This window comes from Silurus aristotelis, assembly GCF_946808225.1.
Source record: "Silurus aristotelis genome assembly, chromosome: 20".
Lineage (NCBI taxonomy): Eukaryota > Metazoa > Chordata > Actinopteri > Siluriformes > Siluridae > Silurus > Silurus aristotelis.
Window position 1 is genome coordinate 22,164,173 of NC_139593.1, and position 25,000 is coordinate 22,189,172.

Genomic DNA, 25,000 nt, shown 5'->3' on the forward strand with positions numbered 1-25,000 from the left:
TTCTCCCGCTATCAGAGACGCGCGCACACACACACACACACACACACACACACACACACACACACACACACACACACACACACACACACACACTGTCGAGCCTCTTTTACTTTCGCTTTGTGGAGCGGATTACTCTAAATCACGTGATGTATAGCAGCTGCAGTAAATATTGCAGCAATTAATGCAACAATGAATGCAGTAAATAGCAGAATAATTATACAGTAAATAATACAGTGATTATTGCAATAACTGGTGTAGTAACTTGTGCACTACTTAATGCATTAATGCAATAATTTGGCGATTCCTTTTAATATTTTAATGTCGTCTTGTTCCAGCCCAAAACTATCAAACCCCTCTCTCATTCCCGTAAAAAAGCTACAACAAAACAAATCTTTTTGTGAATGTATCTTCACATCCCTAAAACCGATTAACACTTGAATTATTAATATAAGTTCTATTTTATTTTCACAAGTCGAGATGAACAGTAAAACATGGAGGCTGAGGCGCGCTCCAGCTTTTCTTTTAAATGAGTTGCCATTCTATCCTTCAGTGTCAGAAATGATTTCCTGTTCCTCTGTTGTCCCCAAATTATCTAAAGCCCAACTGTCGCATCACACACACCCAGTTACACCACACACACACCACTGCCCTGCTGTCACAACTCATAATTATGCAATATTCAGCTTTTGTTTTGAATCGGTTAAAAATCAGACCTTACAAGTACACACACACACACACACACACACACACACACACACACACACACACACACACAGAAAGCCTCTGACATGTAAACTAGGCTAAGAGACTCGGCTATGCACTAAAACATGATAAAATCTAAAAGATTTGTTATAGCAGAAGGCAGGACTTTTGCTGACAGTCTGGAGAGCAGTACAGTAATAAGCGTCACTTCATCAGAGTTGCATTATATTTCATGAAAAGTATAAAAAGTGTTCAAATATTCTGTGAAGTATAAAAGGGATACATTTAAAAAAAAAAAAACATTCGGTTTGCATTTAAGGTCTGCATCATTATCAATTAAAATTTTAAATAGTCTCCCTGGTAAATTAGATTGGATGCGTAGATTGGATTTAACACACATTCTTTGTCCGAGTCATTTGTTCCTGGACATAGCTTCCGATTTGTGGTGTACAGAACAAACACTAAGTTAAATACAGGATTATCTCCAAACAAACACAGCTGAGTTAGACAGAGACACATGTGTGTAATAAATCACAATGCTGACTGTGTACTACACAATCACACCAAACAAAAATACAGCTAGCGAACAATGTCAACACTCTCAAACTCCTTTTATAATAAACTAAATATACCTTCTATCAATACATCTTACACCAAACCAAGAAAAAGCTTAAAACATGTATAGTTTTCAATTTGATGAACAATATTCTCCAATTACAAAATATTACACCTATTCAACATATACAGGGCGACAAAAGTATGAAAACACTTGACTTTTACACACGTGTGTTTTTTTCCCCAAACTGTTACCACAAAGCTGAAAGCACACAATTGTATATGACGTCTCTGGATGCAGGAGGATGAAATTTTCCCTTCACTTTAACTAGGAGACCCATAAAGAGTATTTTCACTGTAGCACACTTTAATGAGTGATATATTCATATATTCATTTATATCAAATATCCAATTTTACAACATATGAGAGCATTTACTTTTTTTTATTTCCATCCACATTTGGTGAACATGACGCTTTCATGACTTCATATTAAAGATGACCTTCGTATGAAATAAAATTTCTTTGCAAGAACAAAACGTTTTTTTTTTTTTAACCTGTTTTTACCTTTTTGATCAACTTCAAAGTAGATTTTATATTATTGTTTTATCAGTTCAGGTTATTTTATTTATGCAAATGTAATTAACTTGCTTGTTCTATTTAAATAGAATTAAATTAAACCCAGAATAGAGTACTTAATGAAATATATATATATATATATATTTAATTGACACATAAATTGACATTATTGTGGTGTGGGCGGAGCTTATTGCCATCTTCAACATTGCTAAGTTTCAGCATCTGCGAGGGAAATAAAACATTTTTCCCCAAAACCCTGACGTTGTAATCAAACTTCACGCCAGTCGGCTACAGGGAAAAGCGACGTGTTCCACTAATAAATTTTTGAGGATGTGTGATTTATTTTTCTCATTTCTGTTTCACGTAAAGAGAAGCTCCTATTTGTGGTACTTCTTCATTCTGTGGTAATGACGGAGCTTTGCGGAAAACTGCGTTTGATATGACACCATGTTTGCAAAATGAAAGCAAAGATGAAGCTGAGGGCACATGACAATTCTTATTTGTGTAAAGAGTGAAAACACACTTATCAACATTCTGAAGATGAAGATGATGCGAATGAAGCTGCTTCAGATGTGTGAACACAAGCTCCACCCACTAACCCCTGAATCACATATAATACAATACACAATTTAAAACAGAAGTAGATCAAATACACAAAAATGCATCTCTATTCATTAGTGAAGAATTAAAGTTCTGTACCTGCATCCAGATGTTACAGCGTTTTTCCTCAGATTGGTGTTCAGATGGAAATCATTTACTGCCTTTATGATCTCGTGTTATCTGTTATCTGGTTGTTTATTCAGAGCTCGTTGGGTGAAAAGAAAAGGAATCTGAACAAGTGAAACTGCAGATGATACGCAAGTGATAAAAGTCAAGTTTATGATTCAAATTGTAGGAAATAAACAACTGAATAAAGCAATGATCCTTACAGTCACAAGTACACAATCATTACAACATAATCCTTACATTTAGGGCTAATAACAAACAAACAAACAAACAAACAAATACATACATAAACAGTCCTAACATTTGGAGTGAAATGAAAGTAACCAAATAAAGATTTTTATACAGTCTTAAGCCTAAATATATGTCATGTGTATATAATATGTATGTAATATGTGTATATTATATATGTATATGTGTAGAATCTGTGTAGAAACATGTAAACACGTGTGTAACACTGAGCTCTACCCTGTGGATATGACAGATATTTCAGGATGTTCATGTTCTTCTTGCCATAAAGTAACAATCCAGAAATATAATCTTATCACTTGGACTAAAATGGTGCCCTTATCCAAGTCCCTGCATTCCTGTGCTATTTTTAACCCAAACCAGAATGAATTGGAAGTGTGTATCGGCAATCCACACATGCACAAGTGTGTACTGTATATGGAATATCAGACTTTTCTCAGCAGGACAAAGAGAAAGAAGAATGTATTTTTTTTGTATAAATTTTTTACCCATTAAAGGAGTTTTATCAGCTCACTCATCTTACTGCTAAGTGTGTGTTCTGTATTGCTTTTAAATAGAACATTAGAATGTGTTGCAATCACTTCGTTGATAAAAAAAAAACACACTGGAATGGCTGTGAGGAATGATTCTCCTGGAGTTCTGACAAATCTTCCGAGAAAGTGCTGAAAAATGCTGAAACTTACCCGTTTGTGAAACCTGAAGACTTTCACTTTGAGATTTGGAGGTTTAAGGCTGAAATGTTGTGGAAATAAATTGCGCATTGCTGCCCCCTGCTGCTCACTGCATCCGTATACACCCCTCTGTACCGCAGAGCTCGATTCTGATTGTTTAGAGCACATCTACAGTGAATTAGACTCGGGAACTCTTTCTGCTGTAGTGACTGTATTCAAGCGCTCGTGCTAATTAGTGAACATTTCTGCAGTAATCATTAATGCGATGATGTTTTCTGTAAGGAACACAGATCCAGAGTCTCCAGGGTCAAGCAGGGGAGATGCCTAAAAATACAGCTAGCAAAAATTGTTGTTGTTCTTCGCAAACGCTTACATTTAAAACTTTTTTGAATAAATCAATATTGGAATTGTGGGAAAAATGTTGTGGTGTAAAAGAAATAAAACACTTGACGATGTTCTGTTATTGGAAAACAATGAATTTCATAGTGGTCACAGTTACTCCATCCTGTTGTCTTGCCATTTTTTTTATAACTACACACCCCAAAGTGATTTGATGATGCGAGTGCCACCGTGGTAGGTTTTTATTTTACTTTTGGTTTGGCTTTGAGTGGATTAGTGGACGCTTTCCTAATTTTGGAAAAGAGAAGACTTTAAAATTGTTTGTCTGTAATGTTTACAATGTTGTTCTGAAAGACCACTTCCTGTCCAGCAGAGTTCCTGACTTCAGGGCTGTACAGACGTGTAAATTCCCAGCTGCACTCAACTGAAACTTTATTATGCGTCTCTGTTTGCGTTTAATAAGTTTCATTTTGAGTCAGTTGCTGAAACCTGTACTGACCCCTGTACATTTTTCCTGACATCCTTTACCACTTCCTCTTCTGGGTTTGGATGGTGTTCGTGTGGTGCAGCGATGTCATTTCGATTACGCCAAAAATCAGCCAGATGTTTTGGGACATGCAATCATTGGGTTTTGATCGGAAGGTGTGGATTATTTCTCTGTAAAAGTGACTCTGACGGTCAGACTGTAATACAGGAGTGTTGCTATGGTAACGGCTCATTCACAAGGGTCTTGTATGTCACAGATCTGAAACATTTTCAATGATAATAAATTTTAGAAAAAAGAATTGTTATTGTAGAAAAATTGCTACATGTACAGTAAGCAGAATAACACACTCATATTAGCTAGTATAGCCAGTCATAACATGCTAGCAATAACACTAAAGTTTCACTCTAAAAACTAACAAAACATGTTCAATATAAGTAAATCAAATAAGCATTAATTTTCTACCTGCATTTTTGGTTACCACTTTTTCTCGTCACTACAGCAAGATATGATCACTGCCTCATCGTGATCTTCTGACTTAATTTAGTATATGAATTGCTGTTTTCCTGCGATGACCACACATAAATACTTTAAGGATTTAATATTTAATTTTCCAGGCCTGATGAATTTTATGAAAAAAAATTCGATTCAGTTACCCATGAGATCTTTTACATCACTGCCCTGTCTCTCCTGTATCAACCACCAGGGGTCACTATAAGCGAGGTTCTGACTGCCTTTAGATTGAATTGACGATCCAGAGTTAGGTGTGTATTATGTTTCACCAATCAGCCAATTACTATGTAATATTCACCCTGACCATGAAGAAATACGCCTTTGGATCGTTTTCAAAATAAAACCTAAAGTGCTAGTGTAAACACTCTTTACATTAGTGGATAATGTAAAGAGTGCAAGAGTTTTTGCTAGCTAGAGATGTGCGGATGAATTAGAAAGAGCTAGTGAGCTAATTAAAGTGGCTAGTTAATGAAACCCCATGTTAGCTTGATAGTAAGTGTTGATAATTGTGGTGGTGATGTGTAGAATTGTGAATGATTACTTTTACGTTAAACATGGCTTCGAGCGTCAGAGCAGTTCGAATCATGGCAGTGATCTTTGTCTCAGTTTGATGGCAGAGCGTGACCACTGGTGGGGAAAAAACTTCCTCTTTTCAAATCCTCAAATTTTGCAGCAGTGAATGAAACAAAAAAAAACAACATACATAAACCTAAAAAAACATTTATGATGTGATTTCTCCTCGTAAATCCATTTCAAACCAAATGCCCTCTACATATTGATTATCCAGTAATGCCCTCCATCCATGGCATTAGTGTTCATTTTATTTATTGAATTTCTGTTTCTGGTGGGAGGGTGTCTTCCCTTCATTTCGGTTTATATTTTGCAGTTTCGCTTCTTTCTGCGATGCAAATTTAATTTCAGACTGATGTTCTGAGCTTCACTTCAGCAACAACACGCATCCAGCAATCAGGTAAAACACTTCACTATGGTGATAAATGCAGCTAATTCTGTTTGTAGTTTTGTGTTTGTTTAATACGTTTATCTACTATTAATGATTTGAGCGTAAATCACTAAAATCAGCATATCGAAGACACAAATGATTACAATGTGCGCAAGTTATTGGACTGTGATGGACACCTTATACACACAAGTATGAGCATTAGTAAGAGTTTGATGGAAGTAAAGAAGATCATAACTGTGTGTCACAGGAAGCTAGTGAGTGTTTTGGATGTTTTCGATGGAATGATGATCACCGCTATCAGTACTGTATGTTAGAGAAGTGAGAAGAACTGGTCTTTTGGAGATAATGGTGGCAGATGAAAGAGGTGTTATACAGTTTGCTGAAGGTGGTGGATAATGATCATGCACAGAATGTGTTTTTAAATTCTTCCCGAACAAATCTGGCTTTGTTTAGCATCAAAACCCTGCACTCCAAACTCCAAACACAACGCTGCATTTTAACTTCTTTACTAAATCTGTTACTTTTGTTGATAATTAGCTACGACAAAAAATAATGCAAATTAGATTATGATTAAATACTGAATGAATAATTTACATTTATAATATATCATACATTTATTTCAGTGAAATATTCCCAGTTTTTCAAATAAAGCTTAGTTTTAAGCCCTGGTCATGTGTGAATAGTGATTTGTGATTGGCTGGAGGTTCAGGTGTGAATAGTGGATTGTGATTGGCTGGAGGTTCAGGTGTGAATAGAGGATTGTGATTGGCTGGAAATTCAGGCGTGAATAGTGGATTGTGATTGGCTGAGAGGAGTTCAGGTGTGAATAGAGGATTGTGATTGGCTGAGAGGAGTTCAGGTGTGAATAGTGGATTGTGATTGGCTGGAGGTTCAGGCGTGAATAGTGGATTGTGATTGGCTGGAAGTTCAGGCGTGAATAGTGGATTGTGATTGGCTGGAAGTTCAGGTGTGAATAGTGGATTGTGATTGGCTTAGAGGAGTTCAGGTGTGAATAGTGGATTGTAATTGGCTGGAAGTTCAGACGTGAATAGTGGATTGTGATTGGCTGAAAGTTCAGACGTGAATAGTGGATTGTGATTGGCTGGAAGTTCAGACGTGAATAGTGGATTGTGATTGTGATTGGCTGGAAGTTCAGACGTGAATAGTGGATTGTGATTACCTGGAAGTTCAGGCATGAGTTCAGATCATTGAACACCAATTTAGTTTTTGTTTGTCAGTTGAATCAGCATTCAAAAGTGAATATTATTGTTATAAACACCTGTAACCATAGTGACATCCAGATCAAGTTTCTTACAAAGTGGGACATCTAATTTCCTAATGACCTTAGTGAGCTCCATGGAGGATCTTTGTGTGTGGTGGAACTTATAGGGTGAATAAGAGGATTTTCAGTGACTCGATTTACAAAATGAATGACTTTTCAACAATGTCTAGATCACTGCCTTTAAATCAGGAAACTGGGAAAGAAAACTGAACTGCAATATTTTTCTTTACTGTCAAATAGTAAATTTTTTTAACTTTTTAATTGCTAGGTATTTTGCTGGTTATGACCAAATTAATTAATTAATTTCTTTACCTTGTTGGTAGATCACAGCATAACTTCGCATTCCTGGGGTTATAAAGCGTTCAATAATCTTTGCTTGCATACCAAATAAATCTGGAGTGTTTTGTTTTTTGCAGGATGAAGATGTCACTCTTCAGATTTATCTGCACGATTCTAACTTGGACTCACATTCAGACCTCCGAGAGACCAAACTGTTACGAATGCGACAATTATCACATCTGCAGCTGTTCTGCAAAAGATTTTCAGCGTGTGCCTATCGTTCCCCCCGACGTTCTTTCCCTCGACATGTCTTTCAACAAGATCGAGTTCATTACGCAGGAGGATCTGAGTGTGTACACGGAGCTTAGAACTTTAAAGCTGCAATGGAACAAACTCGGCACCATCCACAAAGAGGCGTTTCATTACCAAAGCAAATTGGAAGAGCTTGATCTGTCCTTCAATAACCTGGAGAACATTTCTTCACTCTGGTTTTCTAAACTTCAAGCTCTCAAACATCTGAACATCTTGGGAAACCGATATACAACCTTGGGATCTGTTGCCTTGTTTGAATTTGTGGAGAACCCCACACTGAAAACGTTACAATTCGGCAACCCTTTAGTCGAGGATGTAAGGCGGAACATGTTGCGTAAGATCAGACGGCTGGAAGAGCTGACATTTGTCGGTGGTAATCTGAAATCATATGAAAATGGAAGTTTTCAAACAGTTGAACCCATCAGGGCAGTTTCAATCAGCCTTCAGGGTTTTCAAAATGATTCAACACTCGTATGCACGATCTTTCGAGATGTTTCTCACCCTGAGACATCTCTGACCATTAGAGATGTTACAATCATGACAAAAGAAGATGCAAAACCCTTTAAAGAAGTCAAAGAAGGTTGTACCAAAAGGCTTACTTTTCAAAATGCAAGCATAACTGATGAAGGGGTCACCAAGCTTCTAGAAGTTTTAGATGGCACTCCGATGTCTTACTTTGGTCTGGAGGATGCTTACTTCGTAGGTCACGGTTGGTGGCAAAAAGCTCAGTGGACGCACTACGAAAACCTGCACATGCTGTTTATCCGAAATCTGGAAATCCAGGGCTTCTTCATGTTCAGCAGCATGATGCAGTTAGCATTTCTGCTCAAGCATTTTACCAGAGTATCAGTCATCAACAGCACTGTCTTCGTCATGCCGTGCAACACCAGTGCTCTTCTACAAAAGGTGGAGTACCTGGACATGAGCCAGAATCTCCTCTCAGATATCACCCTGCAGGAAACTTTATGCAATGGTGACTCCAAGATGCGTGATCTTAACACACTCAATGTAAGTTACAACTCGCTGAAATCTTTCCATCTCATGCCGCGGCTGGTTTCACGTCTCCACAGGCTAACATCACTAGACCTGAGTCACAATGACTTTTTACACATGCCACATAGCTGCACTTGGCCTGCAAGTCTCAGCTTCTTAAATCTCTCTGCTACAAAACTCCACCACGTAACCCCATGCCTGCCTCAGAGCCTGACCGTTCTGGATTTGAGTCATAATTACCTGATAGCTTTCCACCAACATCTTTCAAACCTTGTGGAGCTCTGGCTTACAGGAAACAGGTTTATTTCCCTCCCAGATGGTGGACAGTTCCCAAGTCTCCGCGTGTTACTCATTCAAAGGAACACATTGAACATGTTTAACCAAAGCAACTTGATGGCATTCCAGTCTCTCCGCTTCCTGGAAGCTGGTCAGAACAATTTTGTTTGCAGCTGTGACTTTGTAAATTTCTTTCAAGGTCACACTGATCACTTGTTTAAGCTACGTGACGGACGTCGTAACTACGTGTGCGACTCTCCTTTCACATTAAGGGGTTGGGCGGTAGATAACGTTCAACAGGGGTACATTGAGTGCCACATGATCCTGGCCGTATCTATCCTCTGTTTTATGTTCATCCTCTTTGGAGTCATCACCGTGATATTCTGCTACAAATGTCACGTCTGTTGGTATCTCAAGATGGTAGCCGCATGGTTGAAAGCCAAAAGTCATCCAGCCGTGTACAGCAGCAATACGGATATTCGATATGACGCGTTTGTATCGTACAGTCAGCATGATGCCGAGTGGGTGGAGGATATCCTAGTGCCGAAGTTAGAGAACTCAGGGATCGCTCTGTGTCTACACAAGCGAGACTTCCAGCCAGGCGGCTGGATTATGGATAACATCATCGAGTCCATCGAATCCAGCTATCGGACACTCTTCGTCCTGTCGGAGAACTTCGTGAAGAGCGATTGGTGCAGCTACGAGCTGAACTTTTCACATTTTCGGATTCGCGACGAGCACAACGATTCGGCCGTCCTGATCCTACTGGAGCCCATCGTGAAGGAGAGCATTCCCATGCGCTTCTGCAAACTGCGCAGAATAATGAACTCCAGGACCTACCTCGAGTGGCCTCAGGACGAGGACAACCAAGAGGAATTTTGGCACAACCTCCGAGCTGCACTGAAGAGGGAGGATGACTAATACGGCAATGATCACTCCCTCGCTCACTCATCAGAGTCAAGACTTTGAAGCGCATTTCTTCTGACAGTTGCAAATGAACCCTTTCATCTTCATTCAAATTCACTATTCTGATTCTGTTGTTATTTTGTCATCTCAAAACTGTTACAATCTGAGCTCTTATTAAAATTATATGTATATAAAAAATCTTAAGAATCAGGGACTTTCCTGTTCATCTCAGCTTCCTTATGAAATAGAGAACTTACCACACACACACACACACACACACACACACACACACACACACAGAGTGATTAAGGAAACTGAGTCTTTATTATAAACAGCACTAACTTTGGCACAGTATCTGCTGCAGAAGTTCGCACTTTACCCATTAGGCACTATTTTGATACTCAATCGAGTGTGGAAGCATGTAGACTCTTCATTTCCTAGTGCACTATTCAGCACCCTGTGTAGTGAACAGTGATGTAGAGTAATGAAGTAAATGTAATTTGTTCCTGTAGTTAAGCCTTTTCTCGTATCTGTACTTTACTGAAATGTTTCCATGTGGAGAGACTTTTACTGTAACTTCACATTTCAAAAACAAATATTTTACTTTTGACTCGAATACATTTAGTGAAATCAGTCGTTTCTTTTTATTTACGAGGATAAAAACGTAACTGGTGAAACACGCAGCGAGTCACCAATCAGGATCAAGCGCACGCTCTGTTTTACACGTGTTCTGATCGGCGCTCGGTGAATCTACTGATCACCAACATACAGTTCAGCATCAGTTCAACATCAAGCAGAACATTTAGAGAGGAATAAATGATGAAGAAACTCCAGACTCGAACTCACCACCACACACGTGACCTCGTTTACACGTTTTTATTTTACATGATAATTGTAATAGAAATCAATCAGTGTTTGAGTCTTTAATATCATTCTATTAATAGATCAGTGTGCTGAGAGTCACATTCGAGTCTTTACACAGAAACTGAGGTGATTAAGTGAAGAATCTTGTGATAAAAATGATCATAGGAACATCAGAGTTATAATAAATCACTACTGTGGATACTTAAGTTCATTTGAAAACAAAAGCTTTTGTACTTTTACTCAAGTGAAAGTTTTGAGTGGAGTCACATTCTATGAGTTTATCTATACTTTACTCAGGTACAGGGTTTGGGTTCTTCATCCACCACTGCTGAATTGGTATTTAGTATTTATATCTTACAGTACTGAACTGGTAATTAGTGTTTTATATTTAACATCTTACAGTACTGAACCAAGAAAGACCAAGAGTTAAAATAAAAATGTAATACCACGCCCCCTGGTGGCAATCATTTGTTTCACACAATTCTGTACCAATCGTGCCCTCTATAAGCACTTTAATTCCTTCAGTATAGTTCTTTTCAGTATACTAGTAGATAATTAGGTTCTTTCGAGGAGCAGATTTTCACCATCATGCTGCCATTTTACAATGTTACCGTAAAAAATGTAAAAATTCTACAAATCTATTTGAGGCCAATGTTGTTAAAAATATGTTTATTAGAAACAAACCTTTGAAATCTGCTGTACAAAAACAGCATTCGGATATTTTAAAGCAAATTTTTACACAAGAAGCTCATTAGTAAAATTAATCAATAACAAGCAGATTTTTTATACTTAAATGCGTATAAAATCTCAGAAGCTACAAAATTGTAGATATTTTCCATTATTGTTCATTCGCGTGTTCTCATCTGTACACTCGTTTCAGGATCTGATCTAAAGATGAGTGGTTATCCAATCAATAAAAAAGTACACTTAGAGTTAATACACTAACATCTACACACACACACACACACACACACACACACACACAAAGCATGACATACAGTAAAGCATAAGAGCAGAGTTCACCCCGGCTACATGAAGTCCTCATAGTGTCATTAAATCAACGGAGGATACATTTTAGTTCAGTTCTACTCATCTGCAAAGAGAGAGAGAGAGAGAGAGAGAGAGAGAGAGAGAGAGAGAGAGAGAGAGAGAGAGAGAGAGAGAGAGATTAATTAAATTTAAATAAAAGTGTTTATTCAGAAAGAAGTCTCATCTGCTTCACATCACAGAGTTGCTTCCTCAAATGCTGGCATGTATGTATTTGCCTGTGTATGTGTGAGTGTGATATTGACTCTGAGGTGTGTGTGTGTGTGTGTGTGTCTGTGTGAGAGACTCACTGGTTATGGCTGGGGTATGGTTCATCCCACACTGATTTGGGACGTTTTTCACGCACCGCTTATGAAAGTTCATCTTGCAGGCTGTGAAAATATGATGACAAGCAAACAGTGTTACACACCAGCACTGTAGAGACTCATCTCCTCAGATTCCTCTGCAAGATCAGACGCCCTCATAACATCAATATCATGAGAAACTGTGGTGTTTATAAGTGATTATAGACATGGTGATGAATCAGTGGTAAATCTTTGTGCTATTAAATGGTTCAATTTATTTTATTTATTATTGAATGCACTAGAAATTCTTTAATTTAATTATTGCTTCATTAAAATGTATATATTGGCATAAAAATATTATTAAAAGATGCATTTATAGCTGATAACTTACAAACTTACGGAAGTTCAATGAGGGCACGCATTGTAATATTTTTTTCTTTCTTTTCTCATGTTTACGACGTAAAAGTTGTTTGTTCTCATTATCACAACTTAGTTTTCTTGTGATTGACATAAAAAAAGTTGTTTTCTTGTTAACCCGATAAAACAGAAAACGAAACACGTGAAAGTCTCGTGCCTTATGAACGTTTCTGGTTTGTATCATGAAGGAGGCATTGACATCCAATATATTTATCATAAAGTTACTTATTCCTGCAGCAAATATGGAAAATGTATCTGTAGTTTGAGTCCCTGATCAGAGTCAAAGCGAATGCGATAATGCATGATGTCGAGATCGCGAGAAAATATTCAAGACTTTTTAGGACTTCCATACAAACTTGACCAATCAAAAAGTAAAATAATATAAAGAAATAAAAACACAGTTTGTTTCCTCTTTGTTGCTTAATTTACATATTTGTTTATTCAAAATATATAAAAATATAATCCAATAAAATGGTTGTTGATGTTCTGTACAAGTCTGTAAGTTACATACGAAAGCCACTAGGGAGCAGTAACAACTTATTCAACATGAGAATTCAGCCCTGTGTGTGTGTGTGTGTGTGTGTGTGTGTGTGTGTGTGTGTGTGTGTGTGTGTGTGTGTGTGTATACTCACTGCCACATTTCATGCCCTGGTGTATGAGTCCGTAGATTAGAGACCCGCAGTGCTCACAGAAAGTGGGTCGGTAGAAAGTGCGAATCTTAAATTTGTGTTTACTGCAGGGATCCTGTAACACACACACACACACACACACACACACACACACACACACACACACACACACACACACACAATCTTTATATTATTGCACTTACCTTGTTTTTTTTACTCAAAGCTTATTCCTTTTGTGTGTGTGTGTGTGTGTGTGTGTGTGTGTGTGTGTGTGTGTGTGTAAAGAAAAAGAAAAAAGACTCACCTCAGATTGAGGCCCATTGTCCACTTTTGGGCAGGAGAATTTGACACTCTCATGGCAGCGCTTGTGTACCACAAAGCAGCACTCTAAACACACACACACACACACACACACACACACACACACACACACACACACACACACACACACACGGAATAAGCTTTGAGTAAAAAAAAGACAAGGTACACAAAACACACTACCTGTCTCTCTCTTCCACATGGTTTCTTTGTGTTTCTTTGTGTTTACACACCAAATGTTATTCTCTTACACACAGAGGAGGGAAGTAACGGAGTACAAATACTTTGTTATTGTACTTCAGTAGATTTTTCTGGTATCAGTTTTTTACTCCACTATTTATTTTTCAGACAACTTTTTACTTTTACTCATTACATTTTTACACAAATATCTGTACTTTTTACTTCTTACATTTTTAAAACCGGCTCTTACTTTATCCATAGATTTGGTGAAATGTTTTTTTTTTATTTTCACTGCGCGCTGATTTCCTGTTACTGCACGCCTTTTTCACTCCGCTGGTGTATAAAGTCCTGACCCTCACTCACCACAGATGTAGACTAGTTTATGGAGATAAGAATCAGCAGGCAGAAGCAGAAAGAAGTTTGGGGTTAATGTGGATGAGACAGAGGGAGTCAGTGATGAGAACATGACTGAGAACAGACACATTCATGATCATCATCATCTTTTCTCTGCTTGTGCTCTGTATGTGGATCTTCAGCCTGGATACATTCATTAGGTAACAACATTTTTAATGAGTTTTGTATTAATATATATATATATATATATTTGGCTGTCAAAATTAAAATTATTTAAACGGCACTAAATATTATTAATGCACTATTAATTCAGCTCACATTTCTGTTTTTACCATTTTTATTAAAAAAGTATAAATAAATAAATAAATAAATATAAAAGAGGCGAAATTAAAACCTTCAGCAAAACATACACTTATTCACGACGTCCCTTCATTACTTAGATATAAAATAAATAAATAAACTACACCGAAAAATAATTTTAATCAGTAAACTTTTGTTTTATTTCTGTGCCAAGTCCCTCATAATGGTGACACGAACTTAAATCACTGTCTTTACTGATCGTACAGATAAAAACAATACATCATTTAAATCTGTAAAATGTCTATGATTATATATATAAAAGCTTCTTGACTTGAAGAGGTGCAGTTTCTCCGGTATCACCTCATTAACTGTCCGTGTGGAAACATAGCAAAGGCTTTTAATGATGTCCACACGTCTCTGCACTGTTATAGCCTTTATATTTAATCACTGTACATATGCTTACATACATATCACATGCTGTACATATGATACATGTTTATCTGCACTTTTGCTACTTTTTGCACTTCTGGTAGATGCCAAACTGCATTTCGTTGCTGTGTACCTGTACTATGCAATGACAATAAAGATCCATCTATCTATCTATCTATCTATCTATCTATCTATCTATCTATCTATCTATCTATCTATCTATCTATCTATCTATCTATCTATCTATCTATCTATCTATCTATCTATCTATCTATCTATCTATCTAGGTCCAGTTAACAGCTACAACAGGTAGAAGTAATAACTACTTTTTACTTAAGTACATGTCTGAGCCAAAACTTCTTTACTTTCACTTAAGTAAAAAGGTATAATCAGTACTTCAACTTTTACCCGAGTATTTTAAAACATGAGGATCTGTACTTCTACTTAAGTAAATAATGTGTGTACTTTTGCCACCTCTGTCTTACACACACACACACACACACACACACACACACACACACACACACACACACACACACACACACACACACACACACACACACACACACACACACACACACACCTGTCAGTCACTCCTGGGTTTTACCTTGGCACCGGAAACCCTGCTTGTTCAAACCCCTATAAGAGAAACCACAAAACAAGATTTTAGCATATACTGCTTACACACACACACACACACACACACACACACACACACACACACACACACACACTTATCTTTCGCATACACACACGGCCACACCCACACACTCGTGTATAGATATGCGTGAGGCAGAAATTTGTTCAGTATTTGTGTAAAAAAAAAAAAGAAAAAACATGTAGCTACAGGTCTCTGTGATGTTCACCTGACAGCTGGGTCTTCTGCAAACATGTCACGCCGGGTGACAAAGTCTGTCCTGGTCACCGTACTGACACAAGTCGCTCTCCACCATAACCTGGGAGTGAAGGTGCGTGCAGAACATCTAGCTTATGAAGTGAACTAGAGAAAGAATCATCTCCATAAGAATCGAGTAGCGCTGAAGGCCAGGAGGAAAGATCTCCCACGATCTTTCAGCGGTTAAAACCTCGTCCAAATCATCATCATCTCCACCATCCCCATAACGCGCCTCCTGGTCGCCACATCTGGAAGCGCTCAGTTGCATGGAATGCCGTTTGGCACGACTCGTGATCATGGTCCGTTTTCCTCCGGCGCACGTGCACGGCTTTATGATGACTTCTGATCACTTTTTTGGCGAAACATAATTTAAAAAATGCATTTTGTTGTTTGCAAGTCCGTGATATAAATCTAATCTCTCAGAGAAGCGCGAGCTCGGACACGCAAAGCCGTCCACGCAGATGCAAACGCCGTAACCAGGGACAACGGGAAGAGTCACGGACACGCGCTGTGGGTGTTTAGGAGTTTATTCATGAGATCCACGGACACGCGCTGTGGGTGTTTAGGAGTTTATTCATGAGATCCACGGACACGCGCTGTGGGTGTTTAGGAGTTTATTCATGAGATCCACGGACACGCGCTGTGGGTGTTTAGGAGTTTATTCATGAGATCCACGGACACGCGCTGTGGGTGTTTAGGAGTTTATTCATGAGATCCACGGACACGCGCTGTGGGTGTTTAGGAGTTTACTCATGAGATCCACGGACACGCGGGATCGTTAATATTTTTCTGATTAATTTTTTTACTTTTTTCTTCGACACATTTTCATTTTTCCCGAGTCGGGATTAGTGATATAATTTTATATCATTCACTTACACTTTTACCCTTTACTTACACACACACACACACACACACACACACACACACACACACACACACACACACCTGCATGCACGCACGCGCACACACAATCTTACCAGAGTAATCCGGAGCAGTGGCAGCAGAAGGTGGGCTGCTTGAAGAAGTGCGCCTTGAACTTGTGGTCCTTTGCTTCGTGTACGGTCTTCTGCCGCCTCGCGCCCTGTGCGTCACTGTCCACTGCTGGGTCAGACATGTCCGGAGTGTACGCGTGAAGTGTTGGAGAGATGTGGTTCTGCACGAGCTGAAGATCTTCCCTGGAATGCAGCTCCTGATCTCCTTCTTGACTGGGGGAGGTTTTTTAAAAGACTCCAGAGACCACGCCCTGTTCTGTCCTCAAAAACAACCCGAGGATGAGGGCGGGTGTGTTACATCACACACTCTGTCTGAAACTGGTTTGAGTTCTGTGTTGTATCACTTAATGGTCCACTTCCTGTTCAAAGTTATAGGACATGAGTCAGACAGCAGAGAATCTATACCACAAAAACAACTCGGACCGGAAATGAGTTATCAGAGAGCGGGTTAAAAATAGCAGATGTTTACTACAAACAGGACGCTGTAGGTGTGAGAGAGTGAGACAGAAAAGACGTGAAGGAAATAATTGACAGACAGAACAGGTGATTAGAGTTTACAGGGTGGAACACTGATCAGTGTGTTGGAACTGTGCACTGTGTAATACAGATCCCTGAACATCTCTGTAGTGGAGTGAAGTAGATCATTACTGAACACAAGCAGCACCTGGGCAGTGTAGCAGATTAATGCACTGGATTCTGGACAAACTACATACATTCCCATTATAACATTCTTCAGGTCTTACCTACCAAAGTGCATTCCCATTTTACTACATTCTACTACAACACCTTCACCCCTACAACATCTGGAGCAGTTCACAATCAATATTTGTGTAATAACATGACAAAAACTTTAAAATGTAAATAAAACACAACCTAGTCACCAGAGATGCAGACTGATAATGTGCAGCGCCCCCCAGAGGCTATGAGCGGCAGTGATACTGCTCGTATTCACTGGTCTGGAAGTGGAGAACAAACCCTTTTCTGGGCTGAGACACGCTAGCGAGCTTCAGGGTTGGTGACCTCCTCACCATGTCTAGCGTTTCTTCACAATGGATTTTTAAGTGTCTGAGACCAAATCAATTTCTCTTCTTCTGTAGGTATTAAAAAGTTTAACTCAGATGTATGAACGTGTGCAGAGCTACACACGTGTTTTACCAGTCGCTGTAACAGTTTCCCTCTGACCAACCAATCAGAGGACGGAACAATGCTGACGCTATTCTGGGCCAGTGATCTGCCCTGTGAGGAGAATCTGAAATCTGATTGGATAAAGAAACAGAGCTGTTGGTAATATTCTCGATGGTAAAAGTCCAGCAGTACTGATTCTGAAGGTTCTGAGCAGATTAGATTCACATGGCAGCACATAGAGGCTGAAATCTGATTGGACAAAACATCTAACATCCACATCCACGTACTGAAGCAGTGCAGCCGAGAGAAACACCACGACATGAAGAGAAGAAACTGATGGAAGAAATTCATACAATTTCATGGAACAAATATTAGAATTTAGGGTGTAGATGTGGGTCAGAGCTTCTGATAGTGTTTAGGCTTTGCTTCAGCACTGCTTTCACTCATTACATTTTTACACAAATATCTGTACCTTCTACTTCTTACATTTTCAAAACAGACTCTTTATTTGAGCTGTAATTTATTTGGTGAAATGTCAATACTTTTTCTTTAAACTGCACCGTTTGCAGTATCATCTCCTGTCTCTCTCACACCACAGATGTAGACTAGTTTCTATTTGAAAATCAATTTATTTGAATATATTAATATGACGTGAGGTTCAGTTCCAGTGTGACACTAAAACAGGTAGTAATAATCACTACTTTTTACTGAAGAACATGTCAAAGAAAAAACTTCTTGACTTTAACTTAAGTAAAAAAGTGCAGTCAAAACTTCAACTTTTACCAGAATCTTTTAAAACGTCAGTATCAGAACTTCTACTGAGTGAAGAATGTGTGGATTTTTGTCATCTCTGTCTCTCACTGTCTCTCTAATGTCTCTCTCTCCACTCTCTCTCTCTCAGTGTCTCATTGTATCTGTCTGTCTCTTATGTTTCTCTTTCTCTCAAAACAACCCAATTCTCCGCTACCTACTAAACAGACCTGAATACAGTCGAATGGACTACAGTGTGGACTAGTGCACGACTCTATTTAATGCAACACCACAGTAGAGCACCTGGTCGCAGGAAACCAGCATGACCTGCATGTGTCTACACTGGATAGCATGTTAAATAGGTGCACGCTGAGAACTGCTCACCAGACAGTGTGGTAAAACAGAGCACTATGATGTGAGCAGCCTGCACATTACTGCAGTAGATAATGGACACTCCATGGGGTGTAAAGTACATACTTATAGCTTTTGACCTCAGAAGAACTTGGATAAGAGCGATGAGGGCATCGGATCAATACTGGTTTATGGGCAAACTTTATGGGCCACGAAAGCTCCATCCACTCCCCTTTATACAGCAGTGAATGAGCAATCTCCTCTGGATCATCACATGCTCCGACTCATCCACACACTCAGCAGGAAATAACAAAAAATAACCTGAAGAACATAAACATTATAATAACCGTTGTTCCGTCTACAAATATAAAACTGCCTCACCTGAAACTATTCACACATGCATTCCTAGTCATTCTCCCCTACTGCAATATTCAAATAAAAAGGTACAAAACAACTTCAATTTGTGTGTGTGTGTGTGTGTGTGTGTGTGTGTGTGTGTGTGTGTGTGTTTGGGGGGGGTTGGGTGTTGCATGTTCTCTATTTTAGAAGGATTTACATAACTAGCTGACACAAACAGGAACGCTCCTGACGTAAATGATCCTGAAATAGACTTTTATTATCCGAGATAAGATTATAATCCGATTGAGGGTTTGAGATAAGGAATACCACATCAACCAACTTTGTCAGGAAGTGAGGAAAGTACGAGGCTAAACCTGAAGCTGAAGCTGAAAGCGAGGATTAAGTGCTGGATCAAGTGCTATTCTACACACTGATGAAGAATGGGTTTGGGGACTATTTTGTTTGATTTCACTTCAGATTAATGTGATCAGGATTCCTGCAGTAAAATATCAGAAATATATCAAACTTTTTCAACAAGAGTTTTTTTTTTTCTTTCTGACAGAAAAGAATAAAATGCTGATCAGGCTGTATTTTCCAGCCTGGTGTTCAGAGTTAAAGGCAGTGATGGCGAGGAGGAAAAAAAAACGATTTCTTACCCACTTTCTGACCTTGTGGTTGTGGCTCAGTGATGAGAAACATTCAGAATATAAAACTCGTACTGGTGTTTCTTCAGAAAAGCTACTCATGTAACATTTACCAGTGTTTATCTCAGGCAACATCTACACTAAATCTGAATACGATAAATCTAAAAACAGTGTTTCCGTCTAAAAAACGCCCCACGTCCACACTATCGTTCGTACCGCTTACCAAACATCCAAACTAAAACATCTGGAAAACGCTCATGTCCCTGTACTGCTCGACAAAAAATATGCTTTTCCAACAAAAACTTTAGTGTGGACATTAACTGATGATGTATGTTTTCTCATCCAGTGTCATGCATAAGTATTGACCCCCCCCCCCCTTTAATTATTCTACGATTAGCAAATGAGCACAGGCGACAGAACCCTGATGACCCTTTTAACATAAACAGTCTAAAGTCTCAACAGTCTGCTACACTGACTCAGGACTAGAGTTTGCTCTGATCTCCATCACTGCACCTCAACATTGTTTATCTGTAATAAATGGACATTTGGTGGCACCCAGATGAGGATGAGGTTCCCTCTTGAGTCTGGTTCCTCTCAAGGTTTCTTCCTTCTGCATCTCAGGGAGTTTTTCCTTCACCACAGTCTCCACCAACTTGTTTATCAGGGACAAACTTACACTTATAAAGAACATCTTCATTTTTATCTCCACATCATCTGTGTAAAGCTGCTCTGAGACAATGTTCATTATTAAAAACTCAATACAAATAAACATGAAGTGAATTAAAGTAGTTCACACAAGAACAGTGGTTTCCATGTGACTCAATACACACAGCAACAACAACAGCGACGACTAAACAAATCGTCTCTCGATCATATCAGTGTTTTTTATACAACATTTTTTGCTAAATGTTTATATAATTACAGACTCCAGGTCACAGTTGTTGTTCGTTAGAAATGATTTTATTATAACGAGGTGATGATGTGGGGTGTGTGGGGTTACAGGATTGTGGGGTGAATTTAAATGGTGTAAGAACCCATTAAAATTCTCCTCTGTGTGTGTGTGTGTGTGTGTGTGTGTGTGTGTGTGTGTGTGTGTGTGTGTGTGTGTGTGTGTGTGTGTGAATAAGAATAAGAGAGTGATTGTGTGTGTGTGTGTGTGTGAATGAGAGAGAGAGTGTGTGTGTGTGTGTGTGTGTGTGTGTGTGTGTGTGTGTGTGTGTGTGTGTGTTTGTGTGGGAAAGAAAGAGAGAACCAGAGAAAGAATGGGAGAGCAATGTGAAAGAGAAAAACAGAGATTAAACTGGTGGTGTTTTTGAAGGGGTGAGGGAAAGGGAAAAGGGGGTAGTGAGAGGAGTGAGGGGGGTGAGGGGAAGTAGAGGGTAAGAGGAAGGAGAGGGGTGAGAGGAGTGAGGGGGGTGAAAGGAGTGAGGGGGGTGAAAGGAGTGAGGGGAGTGAGAGGAGTGAGGGGGTGAGGGGAAGTGGAGGGTAAGAGGAAGGAGAGGGGTGAGAGGAGTGAGGGGGGTGAAATGAGTGAGGGGAGTGAGAGGAGTGAGGGGAGTGAGGGGGGTGAACGGAGTGAGGGGAGTGAGAGGAGTGAGGGAGTGAGGGGACGTGGGGGGTAAGAGGAAGGAGAGGGGTGAGAGGAGTGAGAGGGGTGAGAGGACTAAGGGGGTGAAAGGAATGAGGGGAGTGAGAGGAGTGAGGGGGTGAGGGTGAGGGGAGTGAGGGGAAGGAGGGGTGAGGGGGGTAAAGGGGAAGGAGGGGTGAGGGGGGTAAAGGGGAAGGAGGGGTGAGGGGGGTAAAGGGGAAGGAGGGGTGAGGGGGGTAAAGGGGAAGGAGGGGTAAGGAGAGTCTAATCAGATGGTTGTGGCTTCAGATCACACCCCCTCACCCCCCTCACTCACTCACGCCTGCTCATTGTGTCGGAGTCACAGGTTACTGAACTTTGGTTTACTGTTAGTCGGCGACAGATACGTCACTTTATGAATTTTTGTGAAGCTGGTGGACTTTGGCTTAGTTGCAATTTGTTTGGAAAATGTACAGCATTCATCACATACTAACTACAGATTGATGTTCATTTACAGCATGTAGCAGACGCCATTCTTCAGAACTTCTACAGAAGTGTTTTAAAGTCTCTTCAGGTGAATAAACCAACACTGGTTCACATTCAGCACACCATCAGCCTAAGACCCTGGAGAGAGGAATTATAGCACACCTTCTTTACATAAAGACCTCAAACAAACAGGGAAAAGAAGCACTAGCTGTGTTTCAGGGGGAGGAGCTGTTGGTCTTCACCATCATTGGAAGATAGACAGTGACCCAGGTGTTAAGCCAATCCTACTTCAGCACAGTGGGACAGGGTTTGGCTTTCAGCTGGGTCTGTTCGTATGTGTCCATGTCTCACCTGGACCTGATCATGTCCTTCAGTGTTTCAGAAACGCACGCGAGTCATGGTTACAACTTTAAACAGTCTACACAGTCTACACACTAAACAGTGGACAGGTTAATTACACCAAACATCACAGCCTTTTCCCTCTTTTAATCCACATAACCCAAAATTTACACACAGACCTGAACCCAGTGCTCGAATTGAGGGGGGTTTGTGGGGTTGGGGGATGTTGGGGGATCCGGGACCCGCATAAGGCATTAGAGACCCAAACCCCCCACCATCCCCATGATAAGTGAAAAATAGACTTAGGGGGTCCCCACGATTATTTTAGTAAAAAAAATATATGAATTACACAACAACTGAGGACCCCTAATAAGACTTGTCTTAATGAGCACTGCCTGAACCTTTGGCAAGTTTTTCACTGAACAAATACCTAGAACATCACTTGATCTTCTCTTACACGTTCAGGTTTAGACCCATACCTCATTTCCTGCCCTTGTTGGAAGATTTTAGCACCAGGTTCTATCCCAGAGCTCACAAAACAGAACTAATAGGTCATTCTCCATGTTCCTCCGATTCAACTGTTCTGATCCTGCTGGAGCTGTGAAGGACACCGAACACTGTGTAGAACTCCAGGATGTAGGTCGAGCAGCCTCAGGTTGAGGAACAGCAAGAGGAATTGTGCAACAAAGCATTTCCGAAACCTCTGCCTCAAATCTGACCACAGTCTGGTCTCGGTGTTCTGTCCATTTAAGGGGCTTTCCTGCTAAGGTCAGCACACACACAATTGGTTATTTGGTTATTCACTCAGTAATGAAAGGCTTGTTGTACTCAATCTGGGTAAGTGGTAGCTTAGATGTTGAACTTCTGATCAGGAGGATGTAAGTTCAAATCCTACCATCAATAAGCTGTCGTTGTTGGGCCCCTGAGCAAGGTCCTTACCCCTCACCTGCAAGGTCCTTACCCCTCACCTGCTCAGTGTGTGAATGAGATCATTTGCCACACATGTAATGTAAATTATGTCCATGTCATAGTGCACTATTACAGCACACTGTCTAGTGTGGAAGTATTTTATACAGAGAGAATGATTTAAAACTGTAAAATGACGCACCCTGGTGGCAATAATCTGCACTCCACATAATTCTGCACCAATCATCTGCCCTACATTCCTTCAGTACTGCTCCGTAGAGTACACTAGTGCACTAGTATGCGCTGTGGCCTGTTCAACAGTGCACAATTCCTGCATACTATCTAGTGTGGAAGTATGCGCACTAATGTGGCGCTGTTTCTCTGATAGGTAGTGAGTAATTCTTACACCCTCTGCAGTACGGAAGTGTGCACAGTTCTGTAGCAGATATCGCGCTGTTTTTTCCCCACACTTGTTAGTAGGTTAGTGCGCATTTTTAGACGTGACCTCACGCCGGTTTATTGCGGACCTGCACCCGAACACGACCCGAACACTACATGAATATCGTGCCTCGGATGATTTCAGACCTAAAATGGGGCGTGGCTTCGCTGATTTTTTTTTAACACCACCGCGGTGAAAGGAGACGCAGAGAGGGGGCGGAGCTTCCAGCCAACCGGGAAGCGGAGCGCGAGCGAACCGGAGCGGCGGAGCTGCGCGCTGCGTTCGACGGGGAGATTTTCGGGGCGTCGAGAATTACATCCCGGCCTCTCTCCCTCTCGTTCTCCCTCTCCTTTCTTTCTTTTTCTTTTTCCTCTCATTTTTGGAGTAATCGTTCCGGACATGGCCGACCCAGGAGCGGACGGGGATGACGGGGCCGCGCGCGGTTTCGCACGACAGGGCGCGCTGCGGCAGAAGAACGTGCACGAAGTGAAGGACCACAAGTTCATCGCGCGCTTCTTTAAGCAGCCCACCTTCTGCAGCCACTGCACCGACTTCATCTGGTGAGCCAGCTGTGCGCGTTGGGGCGCGCGTGCGCGAGAGAGACGGAGCGGTTCGACTGTTCGCTGCGGTCGTGCACAGTACGCGGGCGCGCAGGAGCGTGCGTTCGCGTGTGCGTTGGTTTTATTTTACCGCTTCGTTCGTGTTCGTGTGCGTGTATGTGCGCGCGTGTGTGTGTGCACGCGCGCACGGGTATATATGCGTGCGCGCACTCGTCGGGGCGGGTTAGTGGTATAGTACCGCTATGCGTGACCGCGCATGAGTCCACTGTGGTAAACGGTGTTACATACACACACACACACACACACACACACACACACACACACACACACACTTGATTTGAAAAAAAAAAAAAAAAAAAAAAGGCATTGATTACATTCCGGACCCCAGAAACACGCCACATCTGGATCGCTGGCGCGTGCCGTCTCACATCTGCATTGACACGGACGCGCGTGCAGGCGGAACAGGATGAAGAAACCATCAAATTCTTTCTAATGGTTCACGATATTTTTTTTAAACATCAACTCGACTGATTGCACAAAGCGCGCGCGCGCACACATCACACAGGACCTGTAGCTGCATGCTCTTCAGCACTTGTTTGGCGCAAAGGGGCTCGCGAATATATACGTGTGTGTGTGTGTGTGTGTGTGTGTGTGTGTGTGTGTGTGTGTGTGTGCACTTGAGGAGCTGCAGGTTTTTCGCAGTGGTCAGTGGTTCCATATCAGGGAAAATACAAGCACATCCCTATTATATAAGTTTCTGGATAAAGAACCAACGTGCTCTGTAGATCCTCATACAGCAGGTGTCTCAGGGGTTCTTTGGATTTCAGGTGTAGGATCAGAAAAGCAAATAATAAAAGCAAATCTTTATGATATAAGGTTCTGGATGTAGAACTTAGTAGCTAGTGGTTCTGGTTTTAGTTTTGTTGTGAAGTTCTCATGAGCTTTCTATCATTTCTGTGAAGA

At 40.6% G+C, this 25,000-nt stretch overlaps 3 protein-coding genes across 4 annotated transcripts in view; 2 read left to right on the plus strand and 1 right to left on the minus strand.

The window, feature by feature from the left end:
- Positions 1–16,808, minus strand: part of LOC310715427 (protein kinase C beta type-like) — a 155,600-nt gene extending 138,792 nt beyond the window's left edge. Inside the window, exons 1-6 of one of the 2 annotated variants that reach the window (XR_014530314.1) lie at positions 16,517–16,808; positions 15,252–15,283; positions 13,368–13,450; positions 13,067–13,178; positions 12,024–12,104; positions 11,663–11,779 (exon numbers count right to left, since the gene is read on the minus strand). Coding sequence is in view for 1 of the 2 variants with exons in the window: in XM_083521859.1 (XP_083377985.1) it covers positions 11,772–11,779; positions 12,024–12,104; positions 13,067–13,178; positions 13,368–13,450; positions 15,252–15,283; positions 16,517–16,653 (453 nt within the window). In the remaining variant the exon portion in view is untranslated. Of the gene's footprint in view, positions 1–11,327; positions 11,780–12,023; positions 12,105–13,066; positions 13,179–13,367; positions 13,451–15,251; positions 15,284–16,516 lie in introns of those variants that run through there. The other variant, XM_083521859.1, reaches the window with a different exon arrangement.
- Positions 5,249–10,020, plus strand: tlr2 (toll-like receptor 2). The gene is made up of 2 exons (XM_083521834.1): positions 5,249–5,783; positions 7,473–10,020. Exon 2 carries the CDS (start codon positions 7,474–7,476, stop codon positions 9,835–9,837), a length of 2,364 nt encoding a protein of 787 aa, XP_083377960.1. The 5' UTR covers positions 5,249–5,783; position 7,473; the 3' UTR covers positions 9,838–10,020.
- A 6,605-nt stretch (positions 16,809–23,413) lies between the features above and the next one.
- Positions 23,414–25,000, plus strand: part of LOC310715417 (protein kinase C beta type-like) — a 29,217-nt gene continuing 27,630 nt past the window's right edge. The window contains exon 1 of the mRNA XM_083521840.1: positions 23,414–24,037. Within this exon, the coding sequence (XP_083377966.1) occupies positions 23,877–24,037 (161 nt within the window). The 5' untranslated portion in view covers positions 23,414–23,876. The remainder of the gene's footprint in view (positions 24,038–25,000) is intronic.